At 36.5% G+C, this 14,865-nt stretch overlaps 2 protein-coding genes and 1 pseudogene across 4 annotated transcripts; 2 read left to right on the top strand and 1 right to left on the bottom strand.

The window, feature by feature from the left end:
* Positions 1-1,939: 1,939 nt before the first annotated feature.
* Positions 1,940-3,190, bottom strand: LOC137743128 (uncharacterized; annotated as a pseudogene).
* Positions 3,191-4,100: 910 nt separating this feature from the next.
* Positions 4,101-9,427, top strand: LOC137742674 (ATP-dependent zinc metalloprotease FTSH 10, mitochondrial-like). The gene is made up of 8 exons (XM_068482602.1): positions 4,101-4,375; positions 4,461-4,692; positions 4,841-4,912; positions 5,967-6,100; positions 6,506-6,979; positions 7,089-7,856; positions 8,435-8,662; positions 8,815-9,427. The coding sequence occupies exons 1-8, from the start codon at positions 4,325-4,327 to the stop codon at positions 9,292-9,294; spliced, it is 2,439 nt and encodes an 812-aa protein (XP_068338703.1). The 5' UTR covers positions 4,101-4,324; the 3' UTR covers positions 9,295-9,427.
* Positions 9,428-10,968: 1,541 nt separating this feature from the next.
* On the top strand, positions 10,969-12,906 carry LOC137743872 (uncharacterized protein C24B11.05-like). Of its 3 annotated transcripts, none has more exons than XM_068483806.1 (8): positions 10,969-11,032; positions 11,249-11,314; positions 11,422-11,557; positions 11,647-11,734; positions 11,851-11,983; positions 12,035-12,114; positions 12,462-12,527; positions 12,615-12,906. In XM_068483806.1, the coding sequence occupies exons 1-8, from the start codon at positions 10,969-10,971 to the stop codon at positions 12,777-12,779; spliced, it is 798 nt and encodes a 265-aa protein (XP_068339907.1). In that variant the 3' UTR covers positions 12,780-12,906. The 3 variants fall into 3 exon arrangements, with proteins under 3 accessions (XP_068339907.1, XP_068339906.1, XP_068339904.1); XM_068483805.1 differs by having other exon boundaries at positions 12,026-12,114; XM_068483803.1 differs by having other exon boundaries at positions 11,851-12,114.
* Positions 12,907-14,865: the final 1,959 nt, after the last annotated feature.

Genomic DNA, 14,865 nt, shown 5'->3' with positions numbered 1-14,865 from the left:
TCAAAATAATTTGCCACGGTTACGGAGTGAAACCCCAAAAAACAAATGGATTCACTTTCATAAAACAAAGTGCTGACAAAATTTCCCGACAAACTCCACACATATTATCCGATATATTCACTGCAATACATAATATTAGGGGATGCTATACAAACACTTATTTTTACTTTTTATATACTTTTTTAATTTGTTATTGCTAGATCAGCTAAAATAAAAAAATCAAAAGATATAAATTAATAAAGGATGTGAGAAATAAAAATGGTGTGTAGATAATACACCCCTATTCCAAAACCAAACGCCCTTTGGTCCCAGTAGTTCAATTGTACAGGAAAAAGAACAAACCCAAAAAACCAGGCTCCGTTACATTCATATTTACAGATAATTTATCTTCTTCACCAGCCAAAATACCTGCAAGTTAACGCTGCACCCTCAATATTTTCCAGAAAAAACCTAAAACAACCCTAAGAAACTACACTAGTTTAAGCCCAAGCTTGGCGTACTGGAGTCACTGCAAACAGTAGTTCGAGATCAGGCGGGTTAAAATACCCGTTCTTCGGTGGCTGCGGCGGCTTCTTGTTCTTCTTTCCAACCCAATAGGCCTTCTTCTTTGGCGCAGGAGGAGGCGCCACCGCCTCCGGAATCCGAAACTCGCTGCGTTTCGGGGTACAGCATCCCTTCTCATAATCAACTTCCGCTTCAACTTCCATCATTATATTCACCACCATATTTACTGTCAATCAAAACTCTGAAGCCTGATAATATAAAATGAAAGGGAAAAGAGAGACAGGGTTTATATAGGGTTTTACTTTTGAATGGCTTGCGGTGGAAGAACAGTACTGCTGTGTTTGGAAAAGCTTGTTCTGGAAGACGCTACTTCTTACATGTTCAGGGTTAGTACCCGTCCAATTAGATTTGTGGTTGCTGTCGGGACATGCTTTATCCTTTTCATGCTCACACGTGGATCGACTTAAGACCGTCTATTGTGGAGTTCTTTGGGTTTCTAGTACAAGCGCCACGTTTGGTCGGTGAAAAGGTCGCCAAGCTCTATTTGAAAAATATGGGATGGGTTCTGTACATGAAGTGGTGGCACGAGAAAACCTAGGAGCCCAATCCCAAATAGTTTAGTAATTAAGAAAATTAATGAAAATAATTCGAAAACTTTAAGTTTTAACGATAAGAACAAAATAAAGTGTAAAATAAATAGTACTAGGTTTCACTTTTTAATGTCATGTGAACAGTAACGCGGATTTTTCGTTAAAACTCCCGAGAAATTATTGAAAGTATGAGTGTAGAGTTGGCGAGATTTTTTAATGTCATAGGAACATAAGGTGATACATCACGTGTTACTGTACAAATGATGAGATATGTGTGTTAAAAAATTAATAACTTGAAAAATAAAAATTTTCATCACTTACATAAAAACATATGGTATACTATTCGTATTCCCGTCACACTGAAAAATTTATCGTAGAGTTGGCCGAAGATAATGTAAGGGTTTAATTTAAACTTTTCATGTGTGAAGTGTGTCTCGTATCTAGAAATGACATTACAAACCGGCTTGTTCTGACGCCTGACAAACCAACGAAACGTGTTCCTTAGCCAAAGAAATAGCAGCAAGTGTATCATTTGCCAATTTTGGAATATGGGCGGCACAAGGCTAGTGTGAGATGAACCAAAACACTTAAAACACGCGTGTTCAAAGTAATATATATATATATATATATATATATATATATATATATAATATATAAGAAGTAAATTTAAGTTTTTCATGAGTGAAATATGTCACATCTTGGAATGAAGTTACAATATAACTTTGTACAACACACTCTTGGAAAATGCTCATATTAGTACAACACAATATATCCTTCATATGTCTTCACCCAAAATATATATATATATATATATATATATATATATATATCCTTCATATGGACGACTAACAGACAGAAGGAACGAACTTGTACCTACCTTTGCTCGCATAATCCGTATACCTCTGCCCAAAAGTGTCAACCATCAAAGCCTCCTCCGTTTTGGCATTCTGATCATAGTACAACGAACAAACCGCTACAATGAATAGCAAGCTCAAAGGTGCTCAAAGCGTAATCGCCACAATGAAATACGCAGCAAACAGAAGCGTTGCAGACACATATATTGGATGACGTAGCCACCGGTAAGCCCAAACTGCATAACAGCAGTTGGCACCACAACCTTTTCTGAATACTTTGTAAGATACAATGTTGAGTTATGCTGCAATCGCAGAGTCACCAATATCAAAATCCAAATAAGAACATTGCTCCACCTGCCAGGAATGCTGACCAGCCATGACCCCAACACAGAACAAAATGCGCAACCATTTCGGTGGGCTCACTTCCCACTTGGATCATGTGGGCGGGCATAGTAATCTCCATATAACCGTTTCCTCACACTAACATTGAAGAAATAGAAATAATGGTACGCAAAGAAGAATACATAAGGTCAACCCTCAAGGTAGCCATTGAAATGGGCAGGTGGGACAAGTGTGAACCAAGAAAACACTGAAGTAACAATGGCAAGCTGCTAAAATACATTTGCTTCACCGCGCAAATGATTCCGAAGCAGTATAACCCGTAAACCGCAACTGATACAGCCAGAAACCAAGGCCAAGGGTCTCAATAGCAAATTCAGAGTCCCCTTTGTGGCTGCAATTGTAAATGACAAAATCCCAGACCATTTAATCACATGAAATGGGGTTAATTTCAAAAGGGTAGCTTTCAATGAGTCAGGGGGAGGTTATTGAAATGCTTCAGCAATGGAGTTTGAGATTCTGGGTAGCTTGAGGTGCTAGAGTATGAGAATTTGAGCGGAGCTAACAAATGCATGCTTGTTCTTGTTCTTGTTGGAGTTGATAAGAATAATTGGTTTTGGGAAAGACATAATGTTGCGGGGTTTTGAGGGGTTTAAGGCTACGGCGGAAGGTAGAGCTGTGGTTTATTTGAGTTGCACGGAAGGAGTTTGCTGAACTGCCCGAGGGAGAATTTGGGTGTGTCTGTGAAGGTGGAACATAAAGGGATTGTTTTGGGGTGAAGGAACATTGATTTGGCTTCCATGGCTGAGTGGGGGAGGAAAGCACGACCTTGTAGGATGTAACAATTTGGCTAATCCAAGCCAATGCAAATTTGGTCAAAAGAGTATCCAAAGAGACAGCCATGGGAAATTAGACTCATCTTCTGTGTTTTGATTAAATTAATCGTTTGGATAATCCAAGGATACGGAATATGAGAAGAACACATAGCGAATTATCCAAGTTCTCTAGAAATAGACTTGTAAACTTTCAAAATCATAACTCATTCGTTACACCTTTTAATCTCTTATTTTAAGTACTCGTTCATTGATTTTCTTGAATCAACTTTTTAGATGAGAAATGTTAAGACCATCTTTTATCCTTAGGTTAAAACCTAAAATTTTCAACCGGTTTTAACCTATAAATAATTCTCTAGAAAATTTAGGTTTTACCCCAAAAACATTTTTTTATGGAGTAAAAAAAGATCTAACAGGCCAATTTTAAATCCAACAGCTAAAATAATTATAAAAAAAAATTGTTTAAGGTGTTTCATATCAACAACCACATTATATAATTTACAAAATTGAATTTAGAAATCTGATCTACCTAGCATTAGTCTTTTAACAATCCCAAATTTGATTAAAAAAATTTATCTAACTTGCTCTAAAGTAAGTTATCTACCTAGCATTATTTTCACTATGATACCAATGTTCCGGTTTGCATGTAGAAAGACTAGCTTTTACAATAAATTCATGAAGGCGTATTTGCAGTAATACCTTATGAAACTCACACTCGATCTAATTAACTTAATTATTCAAAACTCAAATTTTGTCACTTAATCGTTTGAAACTCAAACCATATCTTATTATGGTTTTTACCATTCAAGTCCGATAAAGATTTCGTCAAAAGTTATGAAGGAGTCCGACTATTTATTTTCAACAGCCAAAAGCCAAACTACGTTTTGGTTGTCGAAATCCGTGGGCGTGTATGTATTGTCTTGTTTGCCAAGCAAGCCATCCTTTCGATAAAAATAATCCACGTAACACCAAATATCTCCGCAACCCAACACCTTTTATTTCTCTCACCTCCCCAGTTCGCAAACACACGCACTTCGCCCAAAATACGCACTGAAGAATTTAACAAAACCAAAAGAAAACAAAGAAAAATCGGATTTTTCCAAATGGGTTCATCGAATCAGCTCGAGAGGTAAGTTTCCATTGGCTCTCAACGATTCCCAGAAGCCAAATTTCAGTCTCCCTCTCCACCTGAGACATCAAAGTTATGATTTTCACTCGGATTGGTCGCTCCGTTTCTCGATCTTCTCGCTCCAGGGTAAGCTCTCCAATCTCTTTTATCTTTTTTTTTTTTTAATTTTTTTTTTGTTTAAATTTCTGGGTATTTTTTTTTTTCGTGGTAGAATTTGTTGAATGGAAGTGGGCGATCGGCGGGTCTGATTGGGAATGGAGGGACTTCTGGAGTTCCGCGTTTTGGTTCGTATCTGGGTCCGGTCGATGGGGAATTAGGGTTTTTGAGGTCGTATTTTGCTGCGTCAATAGCAGCCCACAAGGCCTGCGTTTCGGATTTCAGTGGCATTCTTGCAAGCCCTAAACTTTGCCGACACTTTTCGAGTGAAACCCCAAAGAAAAAGAGTATGTAATTTTCAGTTTTTATTTTATTTTTGTGTTGTGGGTTTGTTAGTTAATTGTATTTCAGCTAAATGAATGTAATTATTGCTGTGATTTGTCGAGAATTATAGTGGTTAGATTGAGTGTGCTTGTGTTGCTCTTGGTGTTGCAGATTATGAGAACTTCTATCCCAAGGAAAAGAAGGAAATTCCGAAAGGGGATGAGCAGAAATCGGAGTCTAAAGGTTAAGTTTCTGTCTTTCCAGCTGCAACAGGGCTTATTTTTGATACATTTTCACTATTATGATTGTTTGAGTTGAATGTTTATCATATAAGTGAAAAAATGTAGGATTTTGTTGTTTTAATTTATGTTAGATTAGTGCTTTTACGTTTCAGAATCTCATGTGTGCTTAGATGTTTTGGAGTTTTGAATATATGAATCATGTTGTCAGGAAAAAAAAATAATGTGTTTTTGAAGCATTGGAGTTTGAAGTGGCACCGCTGTGAGTTTTTATTGCTGGTTAGAATAAGTACTTTCATGGAGACACATGGTTCTAGTTGTAAAGCACTTACCCCACGCTCACAGTTAGAGTTCGACTCTTGCAGTTCCCTACCTAGGCTTAGCATACCTTAAAACCAAGACGTATCTCTTCGTAAAGTGGACGTTTTATTTAGTAGGTGTTTGTCACCAACACTGATAAATGACTACAATTTTCTGTATGTAAACTTGGTCATATGAGACTCATCTGAGTCTGATAGAAAAGAGTGTCAAATTTAAAAGTGTAGGTTCTATGTTAGTATTTGATACTGAATACTTGCGTAATTTAAGGCTGTCCAGTGTTCAGTGGGGTGGGTAAAAGGGGGAGGAGGTAGGCAGAGAATATAAAATCCTTCGTTAGGGCTTATTATATTAGGTGAGGGCTTATATAATGAAAGATGCAAGTAAACAATTTATATTTTATCATTAAAACTAGAATTTTGGGATTATTTATTTGTTTTAAGATCATTTTCTTTACGTTTAATTATTCTATTTTTTGTTATTATGGATTGCCTGCATATAAGCTTTTATTAAAAAATTATTTTTTTGGACATTTTGTCATATTAAGTAAGAAGATTGGTTCATCGTCTTTTCTCCTTTTCCTAGTTCTCTTTCTCACTATTTTTGTTTCTCTCCCTATCCAAGATGACATGCTCTTTCAACCCCAAAATTATAGGAATATGTTTTAAAGACAATTCTGTGTTGATTGTGCATTTAAAGTCTTTTACATTTCTATTAACTTTTAGTTTCTTTCAATTTAGACGAATCAAAGACAAATGATCAGGGGAGTTTTCAGGAAACTTTCTTGAGGCAGTTTCAAAGTTTAATCACCCCACTATTGGTCATTGGGCTATTTCTTTCCTCCTTCTCCTTTGGTTCTCCTGATCAGCAACAGGTTAGTGTATACACAAATATGTGATCTCTTTCTTTCAATTATCTTGCTATACTTGTTTTTCCATTTTAGGTTTTCTGAATGGTGTTTATGTATGTACAGGCCCGCATTGTATAATTTCTTGTTTTGTTGTGATACAAAGCCGAGTTTTGTGACCCTAATTTGAGTTGATGTTGGTCTTGAGCTAGATTCAGTCAACATGTTTTGTGACCCTAATTACTGAGAAAATACTGGTTCACTTCGAAATTAGTAAATTCATTGACATGTATCTGTGTACGAATCTGGTCAAAGATTTGAGTCTTGTTTGTAATTTCTTTTCTGGTATCACTCTGTTTTATGTTTATAGTAATTTCTCTATACAAGAAAGAAGTTCTCTACTCACATGCTCTGCAATTTTGTTCTTTGCAGATAAGTTTCCAAGAGTTTAAAAACAAACTTCTGGAACCAGGCTTAGTGGATCATATAGTTGTCTCTAATAAATCAGTTGCCAAAGTGTATGTGCGGAACTCACCACGCGGTCAGACAAGTGAGGAAGTTGTCCAAGGACCTGGTACCCCTGCTCGTGCAAATGGGGGCCAGTACAAATACTATTTCAATATTGGAAGTGTTGAATCTTTTGAGGAGAAGTTGGAAGATGCCCAGGAAGCATTGGGAATAGACAGTCATGATTTGGTTCCTGTTACATATATCTCGGAGATGGTTTGGTACCAAGAATTGATCAGATTTGCACCAACACTACTGATTTTGGGATCGCTCTTGTTTATGGGGCGGAAAATGCAGGGTGGACTAGGTATTGGTGGTCCTGGTGGAAAAAGTGGCCGTGGAATCTTCAATATAGGAAAAGCCCAAGTTACGAAAGTAGATAAAAATGCAAAGAACAAGGTAGACTTTTTGTTTCGCTAGTGTTGTCTTGTCATTAATCTGTTGTAATATATTTTCTTAAACTCTGTCGCACGTTTTCAGCAGTACCTGATATTTTTAATTGGTACAGATCTATTTTAAAGATGTTGCTGGTTGCGATGAAGCAAAGCAGGAAATCATGGAATTTGTGCACTTTCTCAAGAATCCTAAGAAATATGAGGATTTGGGAGCCAAAATTCCCAAGGGAGCTCTATTGGTAGGCCCTCCAGGCACTGGAAAGACCCTTCTAGCAAAAGCAACTGCAGGGGAATCTGGTGTTCCGTTTCTGTCTATATCTGGATCAGACTTCATGGAAATGTTCGTCGGTGTTGGACCATCTAGAGTTAGAAACTTGTTTCAGGAAGCAAGGCAATGTGCTCCGAGTATTATATTTATTGATGAGATTGATGCAATTGGTCGAGCAAGGGGGCGTGGCGGATTCTCAGGTTCCAATGATGAGCGTGAGAGTACTCTAAATCAGTTGTTGGTAGAGATGGATGGCTTTGGAACAACTGCTGGAGTAGTTGTTCTTGCTGGCACCAATAGGCCTGATATTTTGGACAAAGCCTTATTAAGGCCTGGTCGATTTGATCGCCAAATCTCTATTGATAGGCCCGATATTAAAGGTCGTGACCAGATATTTCAGATATACTTGAAAAAGATCAAACTTGATCATGAACCATCATATTATTCTCAAAGGCTTGCAGCCCTGACTCCAGGGTTTGCTGGGGCAGACATTGCAAATGTTTGCAATGAAGGTGCTCTAATTGCTGCAAGAAATGAGAGTGCACTGGTCACAATGCAGCATTTTGAGGCGGCTATAGACAGAATTATTGGTGGTTTGGAGAAGAAGAACAGGGTAAGTCATTTTTGGATTGTTCGTTAGTTTCATGGCATATGATAACTTTGTTTCATTTCTTAGTAAATTTACCATTCCCTTCCCTCTCATCTCCTCATTGTCTGAAAATGAAAGAAAGAGCAATGCTGCATAACATGGGCCGGCACAGCATTGTGTCCTCCCTCCTTAGGACTCCGGTCATTGCTATGATGGAATTTGTGATGTGCACTTTAGCTAGAGATTTGGTTGGAACCTTTGGAGATAATCATTGCATACCTTGGAAGAAGAAAATATTTGGAAACTCTTGTTATCCATCTTCCTAAAACTATAGAATTGGGGTTGGATCTTATGCGGCTATAGGTGGCCCCTTGTGTTGAGTTAGAACAGGTTGTTTCCATTGATCTGGACCTTGTAGGTCCCACTTTAGCCTCCATTATGCAGGTTTCAGTAGTGTTAACAAAGGTCCAGATCAAACTTATAGGTAGGTATAAGGGATTTTATGTCTTAGTTGAGAATGCTTTGACTTTTAACCTTCAGTGTTTTTCTTTGTCTTTGTTCTGTATAATTGGAATTTTGACATCCTTTTGCTTGTCAAACAGGTTATAAGCAAGCTTGAGCGCCGTACTGTTGCCTACCATGAATCAGGGCATGCTGTTACCGGCTGGTTCTTAGAACATGCAGAACCGTTGTTGAAAGTGACCATTGTTCCTCGTGGTACTGCAGCACTTGGGTTTGCTCAGTATGTTCCAAATGAAAACCTCCTCATGACCAAGGAGCAGCTTTTTGATATGACCTGCATGACCCTCGGTGGTAGAGCAGCTGAACAGGTAACATGAAACTTCATTAGTCTTATTTTTGAGGATGTTTATGATACGTAACGTTTCTTAATTCTTCTTATTCTTCTATCGTCATTCTCAAGTTCCTTGGAACTTCATTACTCATCTAATGATATTGTTGGTTAACATATTCTGGGGTGCAGGTTATGTTGGGAAAAATCTCGACGGGAGCCCAAAACGATCTGGAGAAAGTGACAAAGATGACCTACGCCCAAGTTGCAGTCTATGGTTTCAGTGACAAGGTAGGTCTCCTTTCCTTCCCTCAAAGGGAAGAATCATTTGAGATGTCAAAGCCCTACAGCAGCAAGACTGGAGCCCTTATTGATGGTGAAGTGCGCGAATGGGTGGGTAAGGCGTATGCACGCACAGTTGAACTCGTAGAGGAACATAAAGAGCAAATAGCTCAAATTGCAGAACTGTTGCTTGAAAAGGAAGTTCTTCACCAAGATGACCTGATCAAGGTGTTGGGTGAAAGACCATATAAACCGGCTGAAGCGACCAACTACGACAGATTTAAGGACGGTTTTGAAGAGAAAGATGCCGAGAAAACAGTGGAGACACCGCTGGTTGGGTCCGAGGATGACGGCTCATCACCCCTTGAACCTCAGGTTCTGCCTACTTAGTTATTCGTAGTTTGTACATTGTAGTTTTTTTTTTCTCGGAACTTCTTCGCTAACTATTTCACACGTTTCATGAATGGTTGAAATCTGTATTCTTTATTTGCTATTTATTAAATACAGCACTTCCATGATGTCATGGAATACAAGTTTCCAAATGCTTGCTAACAACGACCACGCGTTTTCCATACAAAAAGTTTTAGGATTATTAAAGCACTAAATCCTCGAGTGCTTTTTATATTGGAATTAACTTGGCTGCTAACATTTTAGCAGCCACTTCTGCGTACACCTAATTTCGGGTGGAAACATGTCCAAGTTTTGATTTTTCCACTTCTAGTCCATCCGGGATTGGATGTAAGCAGTAGTGGTTGCTGAAGAATGGTTGTTGAAAATTCAGCAGCTAAGTCTTGTTCTTTTATATTAGGATGTAAATTGTATTTTAGTTGGTCAAAGATGTGACCCCAACATAAAATATTACCAGCAAATCAACCATAAAATACCTGAGTAATTTAAAGGGTTGTATGATGCACACTTCTTTTTACCACTAAAAAACATTTTTAAATTTTTTATCGTTGAATTGAGTAAATTGAAAGACAGGTGTAAGATGTTGAATTGAGGAAATTGAAAAGAGGGTGTAAGATAAAAATGGATGTGTTGAACCACCAAGTTTAAAATATTCCCACCCTATCAAAGCTCTTTGTTCTTTTTGGTGCAACACTTCACTAAAGTTGAAATGGGAAAAGCTATTTGTTCTACTCTAAATGAGTACGAGAAAATTTTTCAACGTGATTGTAACACTACTTCGTGATGTTATAAATTTAAATAGTATTTAAATATTTGAAAAGTTTGTTTTAAATTGATGAGGGCCAAGATGTTTCGCAAAACGGCAGAAAGATCTAAGACAACCTCGAAACTATAGAGCCGGCCAAAATCATCAACAATTCCTTCCTCTATGACGAAGGTTCAGAAGGAGAGGTTGTTGCGTTGCTTTAGCAGGAGCTGTTATCAGTACAGAAATACTCGTTTTTTGCACCTATACCGTAACATGTATATATAATATTAAGCTATAAACTAAATATTGATAACACTACACCTAGTGATGACAGATGGCAGAATTTCATCTGGGTTGGAATCCTATGAGAGTTCCACTAGATATTCATGATGTGGTCGACTATAACATTTCGAAAATTTATACTTGTGTTTGTGATATCAGTCTTGAAATGCACCTTAAATAGCTTTCAATGTGACATGCACTTCCTATTTTTATACTATATGTTGATTGTTGAGGATTTGATATGTTTCAAATACTTTCACTGTTGATATACACGTAGAAATGCTTTCCCTTACTTTCGGTGTTCAATTTTGAATCGTGTGAGGTGTGTTGTGGCCAGTCGCGTATATATATATATATTATGTACGTTTCTACCTTCTAGACGTTTGAGTGTCAAAGAAGGTGGCATGCTTGACCTTCCTGTGGATTTCTTATATACATATGACTTAAGCCCTCCAATATTTTCTCAACTCGAACCCAAGTCTCATCTGCACCTTCTTCTCTCTGCAACAAAACTCCCTTCCTCCTTTAAACATTGAACCTCTCTCTCTCTCTCTCTCTCTCTCTCTCTCTCTCTCTCTCTAAGAACTTTCCGGCTTTCTTTTGAAGCTTTGATTTGTAGAGCTAAAATGGAATTCCAAAACCAGTATCAGCAGGCTGATCAGATGCCAGAATACGAGTGCCTTCTCTTTGGTAAGTCTTTTCCCTTTTTATCCTTTTTAAGTCTCATATATATCATGCCTTTAAGTTTCCAGACCTAAGCTTGTTAACTTGGATGTAACCAAGAGATTAGCAGTGGGCCCCCTATTCACTCATGTTCGAATCCACCTCCTTACGGTATAAATTAGATTACAATACGACTCGAATTGAAAAAAATAAATAAATAACAAAGAAACTGTTTCGTTGCAGATCTTGATGACACCCTTTATCCCTTGAGTTCTGGATTATCTAAACAATGCACCAAGAACATTGAAGGTATAGCACAATCCATCAATGCCTCCTTCATCCACGCACACTTTTCATCAGTTATTTAGTGAAATTGAATATTAATTATCTGATTATTCTTAATCATCTTTTCTCAGAATTCATGGTTAAAAAATTAGGCATAGAGGAAAAAAGAGTCACTGAGGTGAATCAAGTATTGTACAAGAATTATGGAACATCAATGGCCGGTCTCAAGGCTATTGGTTACAATTTTGACAATGATGACTATCATAGGTACCAAATTATTCCATTTTCTGTTTTCAATTTATTTATTTTCCGTCATTATACGATGCAATAATCTCACAAATTCCCAAATATTACAGTTTTGTTCATGGAAGATTGCCCTATGAGAATCTAAGACCTGACCATGTCTTAAGGACTCTATTGCTAAGCCTGCCATACAGGAAACTTGTAAGCAACAAGTCACACTTAAATAGGAAATTGATTGTAATTAATTACTAATTAGCTTCAATATTTAAATATTTATTCCTCTAATTATGTTTTCTTTTGTTTTATGCATGAAACAGATTTTCTCAAATGGGGATAAGGTCCACGTGGCAAAAACCCTAAGCAAGCTTGGATTGAATGACTGCTTTGAAGGAGTTATTTGCTTTGAGACTCTGAATCCCACTAATGATGATGAAGGATGCAGCAGCACAAGTATTTTTTATCATTCTTGCTTATTTGATGCTGAAAAATCAGAGCTTCCAGTGACTCCAATTGTTTGCAAGCCATTTGCAAATGCATATGAACAAGCCTTTGAAAAAGCCAACATTAACCCTCAAAGAACTGTAAGACAATTATTCTCCTACTTGTTTATGAATCTGGTGTGAAATTCTACTTACATTGCCGTCTAATTAGTTCTTACCAAGCATTCCTGAAATTTAAAATGATCCATTTCGTGTTATTAACCGTAGGGTTTGTGCTTTTAATTCGAAGTGCCAAAAGCGCTAGACAATCAGAAGCACCTTCCATGAATTTTTAGGGCTTTCTAGTAAAGAACCAAAGTGCTTTCAGTGCATTTTCGGGAAGCACTTAAAGTTGTAATAAAAATCTTTTCGTGCTTCAAAACAAAGCGCTTCTAACAGAAGCGCTTTGAGTAAAGCACTTTTAACAATGAAATTTGGTACTCTTGCAGCTATTCTTTGATGATAGCATCAGGAACATACAAGCTGGAAAGAACATCGGTCTCCATACTGTATTGGTAAGTTGTAAACCGAAAATAAATATTGTTCAGTTCATGTTAGTTGCTAATATAAAACATTTCTAAACCGTATCTATATATATATAGGTTGGCACTTCCAACAGAACCAAGGGTGTGGATTATGCAATCGAGAGCATCCACAATATCAGAGAAGCACTTCCAGAACTATGGGAAATCAACAATAAGGACACAGCCATGGGTAGAACCTTTTCAGGGAAGCTGCTGGCAATTAAGACATCAGTGACCGCCTAGGTGCTTAAGCTTTTTAGCTTCAATTTCAAAGCTCCTTTGAGCAAATGGAAAAGCATGGAGGCCAGCAATTGGCTATGTATTTTCTTATGTATATCCTAATAATGTCTGGTCAAATTACCAATGATCAAGAAAGCTTCCTTCTGTATTTTTTAATTATTATTTTGGGGTCTGGCTTTCTGATTTTTGCAACACATAATAACATACAGCCTCCCCAAAATATATACAACAGCCGCTGGATAACTATACATGCACCTACTAATATAAATATCAAGATTTTGGATAATAATTTATGCGAATTAGAGCATTTCCAACAACCTAACTAAATGAGACTTTGGCTACTTTAAAAAATACAGAAAAAATAAAGCTCCAACATACTGGCTAAATGACTAGTTATTTTAACTTTGTGAACAGTAACTAGCTGAATTTAGCTAGGAGGAGAGAGAAAAACTATAAAATTGCATTGTTTGAGGGCTTTAAGAGAAGAAAAATAGGTTGGGTTGTTAAGTTTAGGAAATAGCTAGTATTGATGGAAGTTGGCTAGCCAAATTAACATTTGAGTCATTTAATTTGGCTGCTACAATAGCATCAGATTTGGCTAGTATTGTTGAAGATGGTATAATCAATCATTTCTTCCCCTTTATTTCTAACAATTAATAAGTGGCGGATTGCTTAGGATATTTTTTCTTGAACTCACTACATTTCCGAATTCAAACTCTTCCCACTTTTTATAATTTAGATGAATTTAATGTACATTATTCTATCGTTGTCAAATATATATCTGCACGTCACAATGTGTCATCTTGGTGTCTATAGTTTAATTCTTAAACTTTTGGTATATTGTAGTATCATATGTAATGAAAAAACGTTTTTCATATTTATCAAAACTAATGCATAAACCCAAACAAAGGTTAAATGCATCAGGTTAGGAAAAAAATAATATTAAAATATTTTAACTTAAGCTAAAATAGCTAGTATTGTTGGAAGTAGTGGCTAGCTAAATTAACATTTGAGTCATTTAGCTTATATTGTTAGAGATGCTATTATAATCGATTCTTTCTTCTTCTTTTTTCCAAAACAATCGATCCTTTCATCCCCTTTATTTCTAACAATTAATAGGTGGTGGATTGCTTAGGATTTTTTTTTCCCTCAACTCGTTGCGTTATGAATTCAAACTCTTCTCACTTACCATAGTTTAGATGAATTTAGTGTAGATTATTCTATTGTTTGTCAAATATATATTTATACGTCACAATATATCATCTATCAATTGGTGTCTATTGTTTATGTCTTAAAGTTTTGGTATATTGCAATATCAAAAAAATTATATTACTAAGTAATGTGATAATTTTTTATTTGTTCATATTTCTTCGCACTAAAAGTCATCTATCGAATCAATTAATATGTAGAATTTGCCATAAAGCAAAACACCACTACGTGAAAGACTGACTATGATACCACTAAAAATCAAAATGGTTTATACTTATAACGAATAAGAAAATATAATTCCGTATAAGCATAGATGAACAACAGATGCACTAACATCGTCATGTTACTACTTTTATTTATATAAAAAAAAAATGTTGATGGAATACTCTTGGAAAGGTAAAGTCCTAACGAGGTAAGAATCCTTGGAAGAAAATCTTTCTATTTCTGGAGAGTTTTTGTTTTTAAATTTCCCAAGGTGGTGTGTTGTAATCTCTACTGAATAAAGCCTTCTATTTTTGGAGGATTTTTGAGTTTTATAAGGTGTTGTAGTACCCAAAAAAGAAATGATTATTTAAGTCACGATTCTCACATTAAAAAAAAAAAGTGCCAAATGTTTCTTAGTCGACAAGATTTGATGTGCTGTTTCCTTGCTACCCAAAAAAGGACCGGCTTCTCTGCCTTTCCATTTTCCATACATTCTTATCTCTTCCTATTTTGTGCGATCACAGTTAAGCTACGTCAACATATTATATTGATTTTTTTATAGAGATAATAAGACAAAAAGTAATAGTAATATAAAATGTTGACGTGACTTAAGCATGACAGCTCAAATAGGATGGGATGAGAGTATATGAGAAGTGGGAGGGCAGAGAAGCCAAGT

The sequence above is a fragment of the Pyrus communis genome, chromosome 8 (assembly GCF_963583255.1).
Source record: "Pyrus communis chromosome 8, drPyrComm1.1, whole genome shotgun sequence".
Lineage (NCBI taxonomy): Eukaryota > Viridiplantae > Streptophyta > Magnoliopsida > Rosales > Rosaceae > Pyrus > Pyrus communis.
Note: the sequence above shows the minus strand (reverse complement) of the source record. Positions and strands in the feature narration are given on the sequence as shown.

What these genes read in the sequence shown, in the direction of transcription:
- LOC137743872 (XM_068483803.1), top strand. Translation starts at nt 10,969, where the DNA reads ATGGAATTCCAAAACCAGTATCAGCAGGCTGATCAGATGCCAGAATAC. An exon ending in ATGCACCAAGAACATTGAAG is followed by an intron (nt 11,315 to 11,421) that starts GTATAGCACAAT and finishes ATCTTTTCTCAG; the next exon opens with AATTCATGGTTAAAAAATTA. An exon ending in TCGGTCTCCATACTGTATTG is followed by an intron (nt 12,528 to 12,614) that starts GTAAGTTGTAAA and finishes ATATATATATAG; the next exon opens with GTTGGCACTTCCAACAGAAC.
- LOC137742674 (XM_068482602.1), top strand. Translation starts at nt 4,325, where the DNA reads ATGATTTTCACTCGGATTGGTCGCTCCGTTTCTCGATCTTCTCGCTCC. An exon ending in ATAAAAATGCAAAGAACAAG is followed by an intron (nt 6,980 to 7,088) that starts GTAGACTTTTTG and finishes TAATTGGTACAG; the next exon opens with ATCTATTTTAAAGATGTTGC. An exon ending in GTGGTAGAGCAGCTGAACAG is followed by an intron (nt 8,663 to 8,814) that starts GTAACATGAAAC and finishes TCTGGGGTGCAG; the next exon opens with GTTATGTTGGGAAAAATCTC.